The sequence below is a fragment of the Sinohyriopsis cumingii genome, chromosome 18 (genome assembly GCF_028554795.1).
Source record: "Sinohyriopsis cumingii isolate HCF-2022 chromosome 18, ASM2855479v2, whole genome shotgun sequence".
Classification (NCBI taxonomy): domain Eukaryota; kingdom Metazoa; phylum Mollusca; class Bivalvia; order Unionida; family Unionidae; genus Sinohyriopsis; species Sinohyriopsis cumingii.
Window position 1 is genome coordinate 34368783 of NC_142978.1, and position 19287 is coordinate 34388069.

Sequence of the window (19287 nt, forward strand, 5' to 3'; positions counted from 1 at the left end):
CAATTAGAGCCTGTGTTAAACACAATGTATTTTCATGTAGATCTTATATATTGTCGTATGTCCATTGCAGACTTCATCATATTCGAACTCTCATATATTTTATCTTGTGACATGAATATATATATATATATATATATATATATATATATATATATATATATATATATATATATATATATATATATATATATATATATATATATATATATATATATATATAGTACTATGGCTTTTTAGTAGTACTTATTGGAGAATAATAATTAATACAAGTATTCTGTTGTTTTGTGATGCTGAATTATCAAAATAAAAAATATTTCCTGGAGTTCTGTATATTTTGAAATTTTGTTACAGACCTTTAAGAAAAATATCAAATCTCGAGGTCATTTATATTTTTACTACTCATTTCTGACTGAAGTCAGTCACAAATTATGAGATGCGTCTAAATAAAGCTTAAAATCAGCCAGATATTTTCAAAGGTTTTTCAGCAGTTTTTCTGAGATTTTCTTCTCATCGCAAAGCGCTGTAGTGAACCACCGGTCTCCTCCACAACGACAGATTTTACTTCCAACCATGTTATCTTCTCCGTACAGAACAACTTCTCAAGTACGCCAGTTCGTCCTGGAAATGTAACATGATACTATAATTTACAGAAACTAGCATAATTTATTAAAAAGAAAGACTTATAATTCCTATTGATTTATTGTGACAAAATAGCGAAAATATGTAAATAATATAGTCAGGAATATTCTGTCCCCCCCCCACTTTTCTATTGATTATAGGTTTTTAATTTATTGTAATCCTTATATAAACCTTTTTACTACAAGAATTAGAAAGAAACTTTTTAAATTTTATATCAAGCTGTGACTTGTGCATTTTGTGTTAAGAGTAAATATGTAAACGTTAACGATATAATGTTTAAATGAATGAAAAATCTAGTCAAATGAAAAGCGTTACGTTGTCGTCAGAATCCGCCACTTCCTTCCGCCACCACCCAACCTAATAATTTAATTAGCAATTACACATTAAGAATATGAAAATTATCCAAAAAGTACATGTATATACTTGAAAGTCCAACTTTTTAAAATATAGGATGTACCTCGTCTTTTATATTAGGAGTAGAGATATCAGTATGATTGGGGCAATGTGGAAAGGTTTAATATTATACAGTCTATTTTCTTTCAGTTTTTTTTTATTGTCGCGAGAACCATGTGCATTTCCAGCGGAAGAACATTATTTGACTGAGAATAGAGGTGATTGGCTGTCCCAGTTCGAAAGATCGCAAATCTTATGGAAAACGAAACGTTTAATTAAATCGCTTTAAACAACTTGGATTCGCTTTAAAAACAAAGTCAAAGTCAGTGTGCACCAATACATAATCTGGTGTCACCGCTCACTTTACGTGAAAAGGCTATCTTACGGACTATGTTTTCCTTACAAGTTAATATAGTGTTGATATAATTGTAGAATTAATCAGGTATCGTAATAAATAAAATACTCTTATTAAATGAGGTTGGTTCATACGATTTCGTGTTTTTTATTATTTGTTATTCTTTCGAATTAGTAAACTACACATGACGACTGAGTTAAACCTTTTGATTCAACGAAACGCATTTTTGTGTTAAAATATTTTTATATATTTGGCGATTGATAATTATTTACTTCCAAACGGAGGTTTCTAAGTTGAAATGTTTTCCTATACATTATGTATAGAATCTAAACCTTAGGGATTAGCCTATTGGTCGTGTCTTCCCTTTATAACCGGCAATATTGTATCATGAGATACAATACAATGTATTATTAATGTCATCTGGCAATGCCTGCCTTCTTTGGTTCCTTAAATTTACTCTATGTTCACCCATCTCAACAAATAATTCCTCCATAATTAAGAATATGTACCCTTGCGTCCCCAAAGTAATCGTCAACTTTTTTCTACAAGTAAAAAAATACGTTCGTATGTATGCTTTTTGTACACATTTGTTTATCTAACTGACCTTTTTTTACACTCGGGGCAGCACTTTCCTTTTGGAATCACGGGGTCTACACACTGGAGCTGTCGATCTGGGCATTGCACGGGTTCGGCTATAATGCTACCATTAGACTGGCAAACCAGCGGCTTGCATGTAACGTTCTGTACAATTTCACCTGAATAATAATAATAATAATAATAATAATAACAATCCTTATCAACATCTATTATTCAAACAGTACTTGCATGACCCGATTTACTTGGATAGAAGGAACACGTTAAGACAGCTTGACAAAAATGTTTTAGTTTCCAATCTAATTTAAAGTTACAAGACTTTAATCACTTAGAAAACAGCGTCTGGTAGCTACCAAACCGTTCACATCAAAAACTCATTTTCATTTCAGGTAAAAAAATAAATAGTCCATTGCACTGGAAACGTGCCATATTAAACAATGACCATGACAATAATAAATGCAACATTGAAATCTATATGTACAGTAGAAAATAATGTCAATAACAACAATAAATGCAATTAGTACAGTGAGGCTGTAAAATAATGGAAAATCCAGTCAAAAAGGTCGTGGGGCTGTATACGGACAATGGAAAATCCAGTCAAAAAGGTCGTGGGGCTGTATACGGACAATGGAAAATCCAGTCAAAAAGGTCGTGGGGCTGTATACGGACAATGGAAAATCCAGTCAAAAAGATCTTGGGGCTGTATACGGACAAGATTTATAGGGACAATGGAAAATCCAGTCGAAAAGGTTGTGGGACTGTGCAAAAAAGTCAAGGCGATTCCATGGTGTTTGTGGAAGGCATTCCTGGCGAAGACAACGGGACCGTGTTTGACCCCAATCAAACCCATCTGGTCATTTTCGAAGATATGTTAGAGAAGACGAAGAAGAAATTCAACTATAGTTTACGCGCAAAGGGTATCATTGTAATGCCAGTGTCATTTACATTATTCCAAATGTGTGTCAACAAAGTAAAGCCCATCGCACCATTAGTCTCAATGATCTCTACGTGGTCTTGTTTAAAAGTCCTGGAAGTAAATCGCATGTGCAAGTCTTAGCCAAACAGCTAGGAACACCTTGGCTGAATCATGCGTACGACGAGGCCACTCAAACCCCACATGCCTATTTACTCGTGGATTTAAACCCTACTATCCCCGATTATTTGCGATTTAGTAGCCATCTGTTTCACCACTGGTGCCAAGTAGGAGGGCCTGCTGTATACACCACCTCGTTGTGGACCTAACAACAACAAAAGTCAATAAAAATCACGCACACTTTGGGTCTGTCTCATACATCGTGAAACATGACCGTCCTGTCAGTCTCACCTTGCCATCAAATTGATTCGTGCCTTATACAGCATCAGTCGCGAAAGAAAGCCACAAATACTTGCTCGTGTCTTATACAGTCTTAGAGAAGTCTTACGATGGCTTACGGTGACAGCACGTCAATTACTACAAGGCATCATTCACATTCTTCATCAGACGAAACGCTTTTTGACAGAAACAAAATAGCCCTGACGCAACTGGCTGATCGCCTCATCGACATTCAAACCAGCGGTTCTCTAGGAGACGTCATCATTCCTCCCTCTTAAAACGGGATCCTAATGACCCCAAAGTCCTCCCAAAGAAAAATCCATTTCCAATAAAACCAAATGAACCCAAAAGAAGAATAAGAGCAACGGTATCAAGACCAGGTCACAGCCCCAGAAAACGAAAAACCCACAGAGAAAGAAAAGTACCCAGAAAAAGAAAAGCCCTCAGAAAACAGATTCAACTAGTAAGAGAGACACTTTGGCCGGGACTCAACCTTACATTCGCAAACCACGACCTGCAGCGACGGTGACCGCGTCTCCAGTAACCTCGGGTTCTTTCACTTCTCCGTCGTTGGTGATGCCTGCAAAACCCAATTTGACACCAGCTCTTCTTCACTGGATCAAACAGTTGAAACCCGCGTACCCAAGAACTTCTCCTCCAGTGGTGACACCCACTTCTTCTTTAGCTGCAGTGGCAGCTGCTCACTACGTACCTGCTCACAAAATCAAAGTCAAAGAGAGATCGGGCATGTAACAGAGTTTGCTGGATTGGTCCAAATAAGAACTGTTCCGATTTAGTCCGTTGAGAACCCCTCCATGACGTAAAGACAATTAGTGGCAACACATTCCAGTATAAAAAAGATTTGCGGTAAAGAATGAGAATCAGTGTTTTTGTGCTTTGGAACAAACAAAGATGCAAACCCTAGAAGCCATTTCTCATCTACCCACAAAGGAAAAAAAGACTTCCTCCTCGTTTAGCCAAACATTGGGACGTATTGTCATTCCTGTCCGAAGCCCTTCCACCCATGCGAAAACAACGCATTCAAACATTCTCCAAAGACGTCGTCGATACGGTGTGCAAATGGTGTCTGAATGTCTTGAAAGGCATGATACCTTTGTCTCCACATCAAAAAGAATGCTAAGCCAAGCATCGACATGTTCTTTGCCAAATGGTCCAAAAAAAAATACCCATCCGTCAAAATAAGAAAATGTTGGTCCAACGCAGAGGAATTTTGCCATGTTGTTAGGACCCTTGCTGAAAGGAGTATTAGGAGCAATGCTGGGAGGACTCATGGGAGCAAGATGAAAAGGATCAAGAGGATAATTGGGACCTCTGGAGTTAAAATATCTCAGACGTGACCATTGAAATCCGATGGAAGGACGAAAACTGAGTTTAATGCCTTACAAACGATGGATGGAATTCAATCGTTGGCAAGAACAACGGACCTTGCATTTACCTTCCAATCTTCATTTGACCGAGATGTCTCAGTTACAACACGAATTCAATCATTGATGAACCTCAGCAATTTGGCCGAAATGTACAAAGTGGAAAGGCGCGGTAAACTCTTTTAACGACTGCAACTCTTTCACCAGAATGCTATAGACGAACCAGCTATACCAACTCTTAAAAATGTTAAGACCCTAATGCATGCCTGAGGAGGAAGAGGTACGAGAAGTCTTTCAAACACCATCAGCAGCTCCCATTCCTAGTAACATTGCAGCGTCCTTGTTGACCCTTTCTCCCACTTCACAACGAACGAGAAGGAGCTTGGGTTATAAAGATGATGTTCACTCCTCCTTCGACAGAAGTCAAAAAGAAAGAAGGGAAACAAGAAAATAAAATAAAAAAGAAGACCAAAGCCATCCCATTACCACCCCTACCGCCACGACTACCTCGACTTCTACTCCCGTGGCAAATCAGGCACTTAAAGTCGTTTCTAAACCACCATCTCGCCCCATCCAAAGAAGCAGCAGCGAAGCGTGGGTGACTTATTAAAAAATGGAGAAGGTGTTAGCCAGCATTTACTAAGATCCATCCCATCCTGCAGGTTACATAGGAGTTCAGAAATTGTAGCGTGCTGCCAATGCCCATCTGAAAGTCTCCTTTTACCTAAAGGGCAACGATGGTGACAATAACAAGCGACGTACAATTTACACAAACCCATTAGAGGAAAACTTTCCAGAAATCGCACCCTAGTGGAGGGCATCAATCATCACTGGCAAGACTATTTAGCCGATGTCTCTCATTTGGCCACCTACAGTCGTGGCTACAAATATTTGTTTTGTGTCATCGATGTCTTTTTCAAATCTGCCCGGATCGTGCCATTGATTTCCAAATCGAGCAGTGAGTTAGTACGAGCCCTCAAACTAGTGTTGAAACAAAGTGGTCGTCACCCTTTTAATGGCAATCCGACAAAGGTACCGAATTTCTGAACCAAGCTTTCCAAAAAGAATTAAAGAAACTTGACAGTAATTTTTTTCACCACTGTGAATCCCAAAACCAAAGACAGCATCGTGGAACGTTTTCAAAACACTTTGAAAGAATGCATGTGAAAATATTTTACGCATCAACACACTCTCAAGTACACTGACATCTTACCGCACCTGGTGCAAGCGTACAACCACTCTTACCACCAAAGAAGTGACGATCGACAACGCAGTGACTTTTTGCGCGCTTATTTGTATGTCCTCGACGGTGGCTGTCCCCAAGAACGGTAAAGTGTTGATATGAGGAGACTCTGTGCGCATTGGCAAAACCAAACGCACTTTCGACAAAGATTACTTAACCAACTAGTTCGTGTCACTCGACGAGTGCGTGGCCGTCATCCTGCCGTCTATAAATTAGAAGACATGAACGGAGAAGTGTTAAAAGGAACGTTTGACCTGCTATGTTACAACGCGTGACCAAAATAGAAGACGAAGTATACGACATCGAAAGCGTTCTCGAACAAAGAACCCGAAAAGTGGGAAAACGACGTGTCAAAGAAGTCAAAGTACGTTGGAAACGATATCATCCCAGTTTTGATTATTGGATCCACGCTTCGCAAGTTATCAACTATAAAAAGAAGTGAACTTTATGCCCTTCAACACAACCTTAACCGCTACCTACGCAGTGACCATCCCTTCACCTAGTTCCTCTCTGCAAGATCTACAAAAGCAACCCTTGTATGAGTGGTGTGGAGAACGTGTACCTAAAACACAAATCGTTTTTTTCTGCCGAATATTTGTTGTGTTTTGTGTCATCGGTGTTGTCGTCGCCAATCTGAGTTTGCAAGAAGGAGGCAAACAATTGTGGGCCACTTTACTGAGCAGTTGCATCGGTTACCTTCTCTCCAATCCTTCTCTGAAATACTCATCGAACGGAAACAACGGGAGCCTTGCGTCGAACGTCAGTCACTACTCGAACAACAACAACCACCAGAATAATCCTCTTTTAGACACTCTTCTGACTTCAAGTGACCCATAGGACAGCAGAACTCTGGATTTATGAACAACAATAACCAATTTTACTTAAGGTTGCACAGTGAAAGTTTCATGGAGGTGTTTCCCCATAACACTTTGTGCTGTTACACGGCCAAATTACCTCAGGCTATCCAACTGGATCACGAAGCCCATTGGGAAGTGGATTTTGTGGAAATCATTCACCCTATACAAATCCTAAATATCGTCGAAAATCTAAACAAATTTGAGGTCTCAAATTATGACGAACAAGTGCAAAATTACTTGAACCCTCACAAATCTGCTAACGCTAAGGAAGACACACCGACTGCCCAATTTAAATGGTACACGTATCGGTTGCATATTCCTGCAGACTCTTTTTAGCGGTCAACATCTGGTAAGCACTATTGCTACCAAATTCTATGCCATGTTTAGCAAAGCCTTGGACAACAAACAAAATGTCAACCTCGAGTACCATAAAGTAACTTGTCGCCTACTGATGAAATTTTCAGATGACAAAATGTTGGGCATTAGATTTTGTCCTGATTTATGATATTTTGGGTGGATACGTCAAGATGCTTAAGTCAGGTGGATCCATGCCAGCCATTACCAACAACCTGGATTTTGCAAAGTATTTTAGACTCCCTGTATAACTGAATTTGATGTTTGTGTACTCCGATGTGGTGGAGTACAACGTGGTGGTACACACCTCCGTACCTTTACTGCGTGTCATTCCTTTTAAAGTGGAGTCTGTCACGAACGCTGACGAAGAAGGTGGAAACACCTATCACGTTCACCGCGAATTTGTACATCCTCATTATTTGCTCGTCAGTAATTCGTAGTTCGACACTGTCAACATTGCTATAAAAGGAGATCTGGGACAAAATATTCCATTCACCAAAGGGAAAGTCACGGTGAAACTCCATTTAAGAAAAAGATACTCTAACGACTCGTAAGTCATGTATCATGTGTACCAAGGAGTCGCTTGACAGCGAGGACATTGCTTAGCAAATATGCTAAAATCAGCCTTTCGTTCGGTGGCTCCTGTTTTGAAACCGATGGTGACACGTAGATTGCATGCCTTGAAAGATGCCTCATTGATGCACAGCAAAGAATTTCTCCAAAATGACGTCACCGACAAATAAAACCCCAAAGAATATTTCTTGAGGGCAGGCAAAAATGTCTTGCTTTCAAACGGTCAAAACATTTAGGGTCGGAAAAACTCCTTTAAATGCCCTGGACGATGCTTAGTCAGGCATTCCTGCTTCCCTGACGCCACAGCAAGGACAAATCAGAAAGAGACGACGAAATCACCCCTTCAAAGGATTTCACTCATAAAGCTAGAAATACTAAGAAAAGAAGAACCGTCCGAGACGTAGACGTTTTTGATTATTACAGAAAATCACAGAGAAAGAAAAAAAAAGAAAATGATGTACCGAGAGTATTGTGCCTGTTTCAAGTCGGAACTGGATCTGTTTGTCATGCCTCCCAATATGATGACAATGCAAGAATCCCAATGGGTCGAGCTTCATCTCGTATCCTCTTTGAAGGATTCAGCTCCCACTGAGTTTGAAATCAAAGGACAGCCAGAAGATTCTATCGATCTGAATAGCAGTTACTTGTACTTGAACATCAAAGTAACCGAAACGGACAACACAACCCAGGAGCCGATGCTAGAGATGCTCCGGTCAACACTTTTATGCATTCCTTGTTCCGCAGAGTGGATTTGTACTTGAACAAAAATCTAGTCAGCAGCAGCATGGATACTTACCCCTAGCGGGCCAACCTGGAAAATCTCTTGACGTATGGAAAAGAAGCCAAGAACACCAATCTTGATGGTTGCGTGGCATGAAAACCTGACACAGCGGGTGAGAACAAGTTTAACGACACAGCTCTGATAGCAGGTGACATCCTCACAATGTGGGCTTTAATAACCGTCGAAAGAACCTGCAGCAAGGACGTAGTTTAGAAAAGATGGATCGTTTGCATTTGGAGACGTGCATACAGGAATTTATTTGCTGAACGGTGTGGATGTCCGCCTGAGACTGAACCGCATCAGTACCACTTTCTATTTGATGGCTGATGTTGCCGATTACAGAACCAAAATCGAAGAAGCCAGACTCTACGTGCGACGTGCGGAAGTGTTACCTAAGGTGGGAAATGACATCAGCCACACTTTGAGCAGAACGATCATCAATTATTCGATACGACGCGTAGAAGTGAAAACTTCATCATTTCGGCTAGACAGCAATCCATGATCGAAGATCATCTGTTTCATGGACATTTACTCAAACGTTTAATCATTGGTATCGTCAAGAATTCAGCCTTCAACGGAGTTCACAATTCATTTCAAGTTTAAGCGTAGCAAAGTGAGCAAGATCGAAGTCAGTCGCGATGGCAACACCATGTGTACCACGCCCTTAGAACCTAACTTTGATCAAAAGAATTACTCGAGATCGTACTTGTCCATGTTAGGGAATAACATCAGTCACGGCATTACGTACGACGATTATGCAGGAGGTTAGGCTTTGTAGGGTTTTGATTTCACTCTAGGCCAAGGCAGCGACGAGGGAAATTTCCACCCTATCAAATTCGACCAAATTCGTGTGGAAATTCATTTTGAACACCCAACACAGACCACACGGTGAACGTCATCTTGTATGCCGAATTCGACAATAAGATAGAAATCAACAGTTTGAGTGAAGTCATTATAGACTATTAGAAGCAATCTAAGCCTTTAATCCCTCTTTGAATAGTGGAGTCTTTACAAATGGAATGGGAGGATACCGTGGAAGTACAACCTCAAGACAAAGACGAAGAGGTCCAAATGGCTAGAACAACAACATTTAGTCTCCTGTTTTGCCAAAAAATTAGCAGAACAAACTAAAGAATTGATCAAGAAAGATTGCTGTGGATGTCAAAATGATCATCCCAGTCGAATTCAATACGATAAAAGTCTAATGATGAATCAAGAAGAAAAACTGGACGTAGCTTCGAAGAAGCCGTGTTGCCGTGTTGCGTCAGTGGTATAAAGACTTGCATGATCATTCCTCTCCTCCATTAATTGCTACAGAGATCCATTTCATCGAAGCTCTCTTGGCGCAGAGTGCGGAGACGAAGCGAAGAAACGGTTACTTGTCAGAGATTTTCAAGCGAAATGACAGAATTGAATTGACGACTTATCATTACCTGTGTAAATAACAACAACATAACAAAACAACAAAAACATTGATACCTGGGAACTTTATCACCTTTAGAACCACAGTTCGTATACTGCTTCTTTGGAATCCTGTCATGTGTGCTAAAGATAAACTGCCTCATAGCCAACCTCAAGACCATCAAGCTTATGTCATCAACACGGACGACAGTCATTTCCCAAGAACCCACTGGGTATACGTCTACTTTCCCCGTGATTGTTGTGTGGAGTATTTTGATTTGTAAGGATTGCCACCTTTGGAGGACATCATCAACTTTATGAGAAGATGTGCCAAGACTACACGATTCAATAATGTGAATTTACAAGGCACATATTCCATGGTGTGTGGACAATATTGTGCGTATTTTCTTCATCAACGCAGTCTTGTATATTCTTTAGAACATTTAGTGACTTATTTTAATCGTCTCTCTTCTAGAAACCATGAAAAAGTAGATCGATGGTTTTGTAACTATTATGGCTATATTTTGTATTTAGCTATGAAAGGTAGTGCACATCAATGGCAGGTTGATTTCCATCAGTGGAAGTCTAGCTTAACTTCACAACTGTCAAAAAAAGTTTGTTATTTGAAAATTGTTTGTTTGATAAAGTGTTTTGCTGTCAAATGTTGGTTATTTGTAGTTTGAATAAAAAATGTGAAGAATGCTTCTGTCGTTTGTTTTCGATTTTTATCTTAATACATGCTCTTTGTCTTCATTTTATCCCTCTCTCTCAAAACAACAATTATTGGTTTCCGACCCCGCAACAAATCGTAGGGATGTTTTCTATCGCGTCCGCGTTTGAACGAAATAAAGCGGGGGAGTCTCCAATATGACCATCCATTGTTGACTCGTCCTCCTATGAAACTGTGTTCCCAATCAGCCATGCTGAACGAAGCTTACGTGTATTTACATCGTGTCAGGCAAAGCCTAATAACCAAACTTGAAGAGATAGAAAATGTCAGAATGTTGAAAGTGACCGAAGACCTGATAGAAGAGCTTATCGGAATTCTAGGCCATACTTGAAGCACTCAAATGTATCAAAGAGAACAAAATACCCCAAGCGGTAATAATAAGTGACTCGCTAAGCGTCATAAACTCAACACTTAATAACAACACCAAATCAAGAGAAAACTATCTTAGGCAAACCAATTTATTGTTAAAAAACTGAAAAATAATAACTTACAAGTAGAATTTATGTGGATACCATCCCATATTAACATACCAGGTAACGATATGGCAGATACAACAGCTAAACAAAAACTAAACGAAATCACTCACATCAACCTAGATTATAGCATATGCGAACTCAATAGCATATCTAAAACCCTCATTGACAATAAATGGCAGGAATTATGGAACACAAACACTCAAGGCAGGAAACTAAAAACCATCATTAAAGAAGTCTGTAGAAATAGGAAACCAAAAGGCAATGAACAAAAATTCATAAACAGAATACTCACGGGCAAAACCAAGCTGGCTAACAGCTTCGGACAGTACATAGGACCACAACAACATAACCCTAACTGCTACCACTGCAGGGTCCCAGAAGACCTAGAGCATATTTTTAACAACTGCCACAAACTTGAAATAGAAAGGGCTAAGTTTAAAGTTAAACAGCATAATATTGGATCCCCTGCAACATACCCAGAATTCTTGATGAACACAAACCCCAATATCAATCTAACATTCGAAAATATCATAAGTTTTATACACGAATCCAATCTAATCAAAAAAAATCTAAGAAAGTAAATCAATGACCAGTCAAAAATATTACAAATCACTGTTTGGGAATTATGACGGCCGGCTCGGTCTCGTGGGTTCACAGACTGGCACGGCCGTTCATAGCCCGAATAATAAAAACCAATTAAGGCTACAAAAAGAATTAAATAGGAAAATAGGAATAAATTAAAACAGAACTACATAATAAAATACAAACAACCATAAAAAGTTTTCACTCCAAACCAATAAGATAAGGAATCAAAATAAATAAGGAATTCAAGACGAAAAAAAAATGTAAAAAAAAAAGAAATTTTTAAAACAAAATTTAAAACAAATTTTTTTTTTATAATTATTTATCTATACTGCCTTCCTGCTCTACTCTTAACCGTCTCCTTGTCTCTTAAACAACATCTGGAAGGAAAATTAACACCTCTACGAACTCACTCACAGAAACCCATGGTGACAGCCATCAACAAATATCTAGAGTTACCGACAGGACCCGAAACCAGATTGAATAAGGTGGTCTTGAACCCAGACCATCAGGATCGTCCACACTAAAACAGATTAGGAACAAAACGACCCCAAATTATCAATATATAAGGGGGTCTAAACTACAAAGACTGTCAGATCCCGCAGCACAAGGCTGCAAAATAAAAAAGCTCTCTGCATAAGGAAGTATAACCCCAAATTAACACGTATAAGGTGGTCTAAAACCCAACGACCATCAGATCCGGCAGCACAAAGCTGCAACGAAAACAGCACTAATTAGAATACTAAGACCCTAGAAACCAATACCAATCAAGGTGGTCCCAAATACCCAAGACCAACAGGGCCCGCTACACAAGGTGGCAACATCAAAACCCATGGCTGTCAACCTGGCTATCTATCTTTAACCTACTCTAAAACAGCACAGAGTTATCCTCCAAACTATGCAGGACGACACTTTTAGAACTATACCCTGGAGCTTAGAAACGCCAAAACTGTGCCGCGAACCGCCTCCCGATCCATAAGCCTCTTCCTCCTCTACCACGACCCCATAGCCAAATACACGAGTGCTCGGTGGGTCCAATCTCACTCGTCTCAATCAGCAAAGCAATGCAACCTTAGCAATGAGTGCGTGCTGGGTCCAATCCCACTCACCTCGGCCATACATCCAGATCACTAGGAACTAAATAGTACCTCGAGCTGACGGCCTAATTAATAAGTGTTCCATGAACACATAAAAGCCTGGGGGATGTGGCTGTCCTTCCTTCCCCCAGAAGTAATTAAATAGCAAGTTGTGCGTGCATTAAACAGTGATATATGCTCCATTGGAGCGAAAATCACTTTAATCCAACAACAACAACATTATCGGAGAGGAAATCAAGAAGGAGAAATAAGAAGGGAATCAGAAGTACACACTTCAGAATCAGAGAGAGCAGCATCGGCAACAGCATGAACTAGACAGAGGTTTTGCTGACTGTCGTGTAGACACGAAAGAGTTCTCCTTCTCTTTCGAAGAAGAAGGCCCTATCCTGTGGGAAAGCCTGCCGCCAGATGGAGACGCAATCTTAGATGATAAAATATTGCCATAACTCCCTGGTCACAAAACAGCCCTTTTCAGGGCTACACAATACTCTAGAAAAGACAGACTGGTTCAATTGCCAATTGTATGTTAGTATCTTACAAAAGAGAAGTGTGTCTATAAGCATTTCAGTTTTTGTTTTATGTATATATAAAAATGTGTATAAGCATTTCGTTTCCGTAGCTTATCAAAAATAGTCTGTATGTGTTTGTGTTTGTAGCTAGTGTTTGTAAGTAAAAAGTGAGTGAGTGTTTTTCTTAGGTCCGTGCGTTCCATGTTTTTTGTGATAATACGGGTTGAGTACGTTTTGGTAACGGGATGATTTCCTTCACGTCCGCGCTATACATATAGAGGAAGCGTCGTCATTCTGGCTACCCGTCGTTGATTCGTCAACTAAAAGAAGATGAACAAACTCACAAAACTCGTAGAACTTCAGATGCACCTGGAGTACGCACATAGCCTCCTGGACGAGCTGGCCATGGAGGCGATTGCAGAACGTGCAAGAGTTAATTAGGAGGAGGAGGAGAGGAAAAAGAATAAAGAGAAGGAAGAAAGAATCCTGCCTCACCTCATGCCAAGGCCCCTGTGTCAGGTCAAGCCTTAAGTAAGTACTGCTACACAACTAGTACGACAACAGCTACAGTCACAGCCACAACAACCACTACCAGCAGCACAGCCACTACCAGCCCCACAACCTCATCATAGGCGAAGGAGGGAAGTCTTCAGCTTCCCGCGAACTGAAGCTTGGGATGATGAGAGCACTCAAGCTGCCTCCGCACTCCAAGCAGCTACAGTCAATTGGGATAATGACTGGAGCCGCCGTTGTGTCTCTGGTACCAGGCCGTAGAGACGTCACCATTAGCCAGGTGCATCTGAGGTCCAAAACAACTGCCCTTCTCAGGGCTACTTCAGTACTCTAGAAAAGAGACTATTCAAGTGGCTAAGTAGTGAGATTATAAACACTCACTCCTTTTCTAATATATATGTATGTGTATGCGTGGGTGTGTGTTTGTATGAGTGAGCATAGGTTTGTGTGGATGGTAAATATTTTGTTTGTATGAACGTACGTAGGTTTGTGTGATAGTAGACTGTGTTTGTTTTCCTTTTCTTCTGTGTCAATAGTAGAGTTTGTGTTTGAATGAGTTGACGTATGTTGTGTGGATAGTATATATTCGGACTTATATGTTCCCGTACGTTGCATGAATATTATATTTTGGGGTTTGTATGAGTTCTCGTACGTTGCGTGGATAGTATATTTTGGGGTTTGTATGCGTTCTTGTACTTTGTGTGAATAGTATATTTTGGGTTTGTGAATAGTATCATAGTTCTTTCTTCTTCCAGTGTGTGGATAATGTTTGGGGTGTTTTGGATATATTATATAATAGTTTTTTCTTCTTCCCATGTGTGGAGAGCTCATTTTGAGTTTGTGGATAGTATATAATAATTTTTTCTTCTTCCCGTGTATGGATAATATTTTTTTGGCTTGTGGATAGCATACAATATTTTTTTTATTCTTCCAGCGTGTGGATAATATATTTTGGGGCTTGTTTGAGTTCCTGTACGTTTGTGTGGATAGTTGATAATATGTAAAGTGAGTGTAAGGCATGTTTTCCTTCAAGTCCGTGCTTGACAAATATAACGTCAAGCTTCCGTTATTCGTGCCATTCAGCACGGAATATTAAATAATAAAGGCTTCAAGCCAAATAGACGTCATGAAAATATTACAAGAGGCAATCGATGACCTGGGAATAGTGGAGGATTTTATGATGAAGTTGGAGTATATATGGTGTTTATACCATCCACAGGGCTAAGATGAAGACTAACACTGTACAGAAAACGAAAGAATTATTGAGAGACCTGATTAAAAAATTAAAGGAGGACAAGGAGAACGAAAGGACAAAGAACAAATAAGCGCCTGGAATGAGAAAATTGAAAACAGGCAGAAAATGAAGGGAAAAAAAAAAAGAAAAAAGAGGAGGAGTAGAAACAGGAGAAGGAGAAAAAGGAGAAGAAAAAGAAGAATATAGGACAGAAAAACAGAAGTTGGTGGAGGAAAAGAAAAAAAATTAGAACAAAAAGAAAAAACAACGGCCCTTTTCAGGGCCACTCATATGCCTGGTAAAGATTTGCTTTCTTGCCTAAAATGTTTTTAGTCAATTTTATAGTTATCGTATGATAGATTCATGTTCATCAATCTTTGTATGTTGCATGTGTTGTGTGTGTGTATATATATATATATATATATATATATATATATATATATATATATATATATATATATATATATATATATATATATATATATATGTATGTATATCTATGTCCCGCCAAGCGTTCTAGGTTTTTCCCTCTGTTTGGTCTGATTGAGGTCAGTCCCTTGCAACGTTTTACCAGTCTTGAGGACCGCGACGTCACCTTACTTGTTCCATTCCTATTTTCACCATACAACAACCCCAATTTCCTTTGTTGCTATACAAGCCCAATATTTCCCACTTTCAATTCCCCTTCTCCGTTCACAGCCCCACGACCATTTTGGCTGGATTTTTCATTGTCCGTATACAGCTCCACTATACTACTAATGCAACATTGATATGGATACAATGTACGTGACAACGATAAATGCAGCACGAAACTATACTGATCTTCGCAATAAACTTCTAAAGGTTTTTTCAGCTACAAAAAAAAAGGGAAAAAAAGAAATATTTGATATAGTTTTCAAAATACATTTTAACCGTGTTATATTTCCAAAGAATGTGTTTAAATATTACAAAGTCATTAAGATTAAACAGCCGAAACTGGACAGTATTCATAAAAATACGGCCCCTTTTTAAAATAATTTTTAACTGTCTGCTTTAAAAATATAAACATGGAAACATTAATTGTCATGCAAAGTGTGGTAAGTTCGAAATTCGCAAAAACTAGGTATGGAAGCGCAGAAAATGTTCAGAAAATGTCCATGCTGCTCGTGTAATGTTTTCATCTATACGGTACGCTGTAGTGTTTTATTTTCAAGATAAAATGTCTAAAATATCGTAGAATAATTTCCAATTTTTATACATGAAACGGATTTTCTGCAATACGTTGTCTCCTTCTGCAAGAAACTACACTAGACAAACGCAAGTCACCGATGCTACAGCTTCACGATTACTTTAGATCTGCGAAGGACGGCGAGTATCTGGGTCGCATGAACATATCCGTGTTGTGGAATAAAGAATATAGGAAGATAAGTAGAGCCGCCATATGGCAACTGTTTCAGCACCATCTCGGACCACATGAATGAAGCTATACTTTTTTTAATTAACGAGAAGTGCCTTTAACGGTGAAATACAATTAAAACGTCAGGAACACATTAACGGTGGCCGGACAAAATGATAGCGGACAAAATATTACGGACAAAATGTTATGGACAAAATTTTAAGTGGACATAATGGTATTGGACAAATTGGTATGGATAAAATGGTGCGGACAAAATGGTACTAGGATTAAATGGTATAGACAAAATGGTATGGATAAAAAATGATGCAAACAAAATGGTATGGGACTAAACGGGATAAAATGGTACATATATTAGAATTTTGCTTGCTAATGAAAATAATCATTACCTAAATTTAAAATAAAATTTAATTTTTATACACATATTAAAATATTCACGCATCCATAAACTAACTAAAAATATACAATATTCACGCATCCATAAACTAACTGAAAAAGATACCAATACAAATGAGTTTTATTAAATTCGTGTAACTTCGGAAATGTTAATTGTATTTTATTTTGAAAAAGCCAAGTGAAACTGCAAATAACTTATGCCGAATCTATAAAATGCAACAATACCAAATAGTAATTCAATGCAATATTAATGACTGAAAAAATTCGCAACAATTTTGATTCAACAAAATCAGTTTTCCATGACCTAAAAGCCATTTATGTAAGTATACCTGTACATTGATCCCAGACATAAACTAATGGACAATGGTTATTCATATCATCTGAGATAGAGTTTATGTTGGTCTCATTTCAAATCAGACAACTAAAAATAACTTTATGATGACCTTCATCAACCTGGCTTTCTGGCACTGAAATTAGGCATTTACCATGAAGCATAGGAATAACTTGATCTAGCGTTTGTGTCACGCTTCCATGCTCTTCCTTGCCTTTAAAAAGGCTTTAAAAAAAGTTATTTTTTATTACAAAATTTTAAGTTCTTCTAACTACACTTAATTTTTGGTGTCCAGTCGTTTCCGCGCATGTCAAAAACGCGCCGACAATATATTGCAGCAATTGTGACATTTGCGATTAGCGGAAAAGTGACACCCTAGAAAGCCTCGTAAGACTTAGGAGACCTGTGTAAATTGCGTACATTTAGTGACGAGTCTGCCGTGCAAAATTTTCACACCTTGTACGAGTGACATTTTCCGAACTGCGCGAGTTGAACCTAAACTATAGCCAGTCTGGCGTCAACGAATCACTTCACACTATAGTGGTCGATTACGATAACCGAGATCCGGTTACATATTTGGGAGATATTGCTAGAGTGCTCAATATAGATGTTATCTGACTGCGACTAGGTTAAAAAATGTTGGACCTCATATGATAAATTTTATTTGAGTTTGCCTTGGATGTGTGACATCTTTTAGTTTATTTTTTCTATTTCTAAAATATTTTATAGTAGCCATAGGTTTTGTACTTGTCTTTTGTCATGTAGCTTTATAGTTTGCGCTTTATTTTTCTTGAATTGCTTTTTTATTTTAAAATTTAAAAAAAAATTGTTTGTATAGGTAATTATTATAAATCATCCATGGTCAATTCACATAGCAGCCTAATAATGTTATTTAGTAAAAACTTGTCTGTTTTTATTTTACATTTCATATTAATAAAATTGTAGTCGTACCATTTTGTCTGTACCATTTAATCCTAGTACCATTTTGTCCCATACCATTTTGTCCGTACTATTTTATCCAGACCAATTTGTCCAATACCATTATGTCCAATTAACATTTTGTCCATGCCATTTTTTCCGTATCATTTTGTCCTACTACCACACAAACACATGCACATTTAAATATATTGTCAGACAACACAGTGGTGGATATGATGAGAGGGGCCATTGCCCCCAGACGCCAGGCTAAGGTGGCGATGTCGAGGTTTTTGGGGGAGGGGGTTTGGGTGGGTGGGTGGTCAGGGTTACAGCAGAATTTTCATAATATTGCACCTTCACCTTTGCATAATGGAAGTAAATCTTTATTTAAAAAATACCTTATGTTTCAGAAGGGGAGGAGGGAGTTCAGGAAATTTCAAAAGAAGTGTTCTCTGAATCTAAGTACGACGAACTGAAGTACATTATCAGCAGATGCCTCGAACTCTCGCGTTGGCAATGGATATATAAATAGACAAATGTTGGTTGAAGAGATACGAAAATATTTTGATAACTATCCGAGTTCTGAGAAAATTATTCAATCACCTAAACGGACAGCACATAATATATAAGCAAAGGCGTAATAATTACTTATATGGATACCACATGTTTACTGGGAGAGGAAAATGAGTGCTTATTCCTTAGACTAATCTGGGAACATCGAATATAAACACAAATATGTTAAAGATAGATAGATAGATAGATAGATAGATACCGGAGAGGTAGTACTTCTTCCCCTGCCTACACCGACACACTGGACAACATTCTCCGTCAGGAACCACATAGTTCAAACACGTTAGCTTTGAACATCGGATCTTCTGGCACGTGACTTGTCCATTATTTTGACATGTGCATGGGTGGCATGGGTCTTTATTTACAATCTGACCTGAATAAATACAGCGGAATACCCAATCGGATACAGTGAATAATAAATTTAGTTTTATGTTCCATATAATTAGGAAACTGCAAATTAAAACAATCCACAGACTATGTTTGCTTGCAACAATTTCGCCTCTTTTGTATGATTTATGCTATTATCACAGTGCACATATGGGGATAGCAACACTAATTTTCACTGAAGAAACAGCCTTTGTTTACATGTAATTATCTGAGAGATACAATTTGTTCTGATATCAACTATGTGCTTTATAAGAAACTTAAAGG

The 19287-nt window shown here is 38.5% G+C and overlaps 1 protein-coding gene across 2 annotated transcripts in view; it reads right to left on the reverse strand.

The window, feature by feature from the left end:
- Positions 1-379: 379 nt before the first annotated feature.
- Positions 380-19287, reverse strand: part of LOC149776365 (kielin/chordin-like protein) — a 34360-nt gene continuing 15452 nt past the window's right edge. For both annotated transcript variants that reach the window (XM_089942340.1, XM_089942341.1), the window contains exons 6-8: positions 18839-19009; positions 1992-2142; positions 380-618 (exon numbers count right to left, since the gene is read on the reverse strand). In XM_089942340.1, coding sequence (XP_089798466.1) covers positions 600-618; positions 1992-2142; positions 18839-19009 — 341 coding nt within the window. In that variant the 3' untranslated portion in view covers positions 380-599. The remainder of the gene's footprint in view (positions 619-1991; positions 2143-18838; positions 19010-19287) is intronic.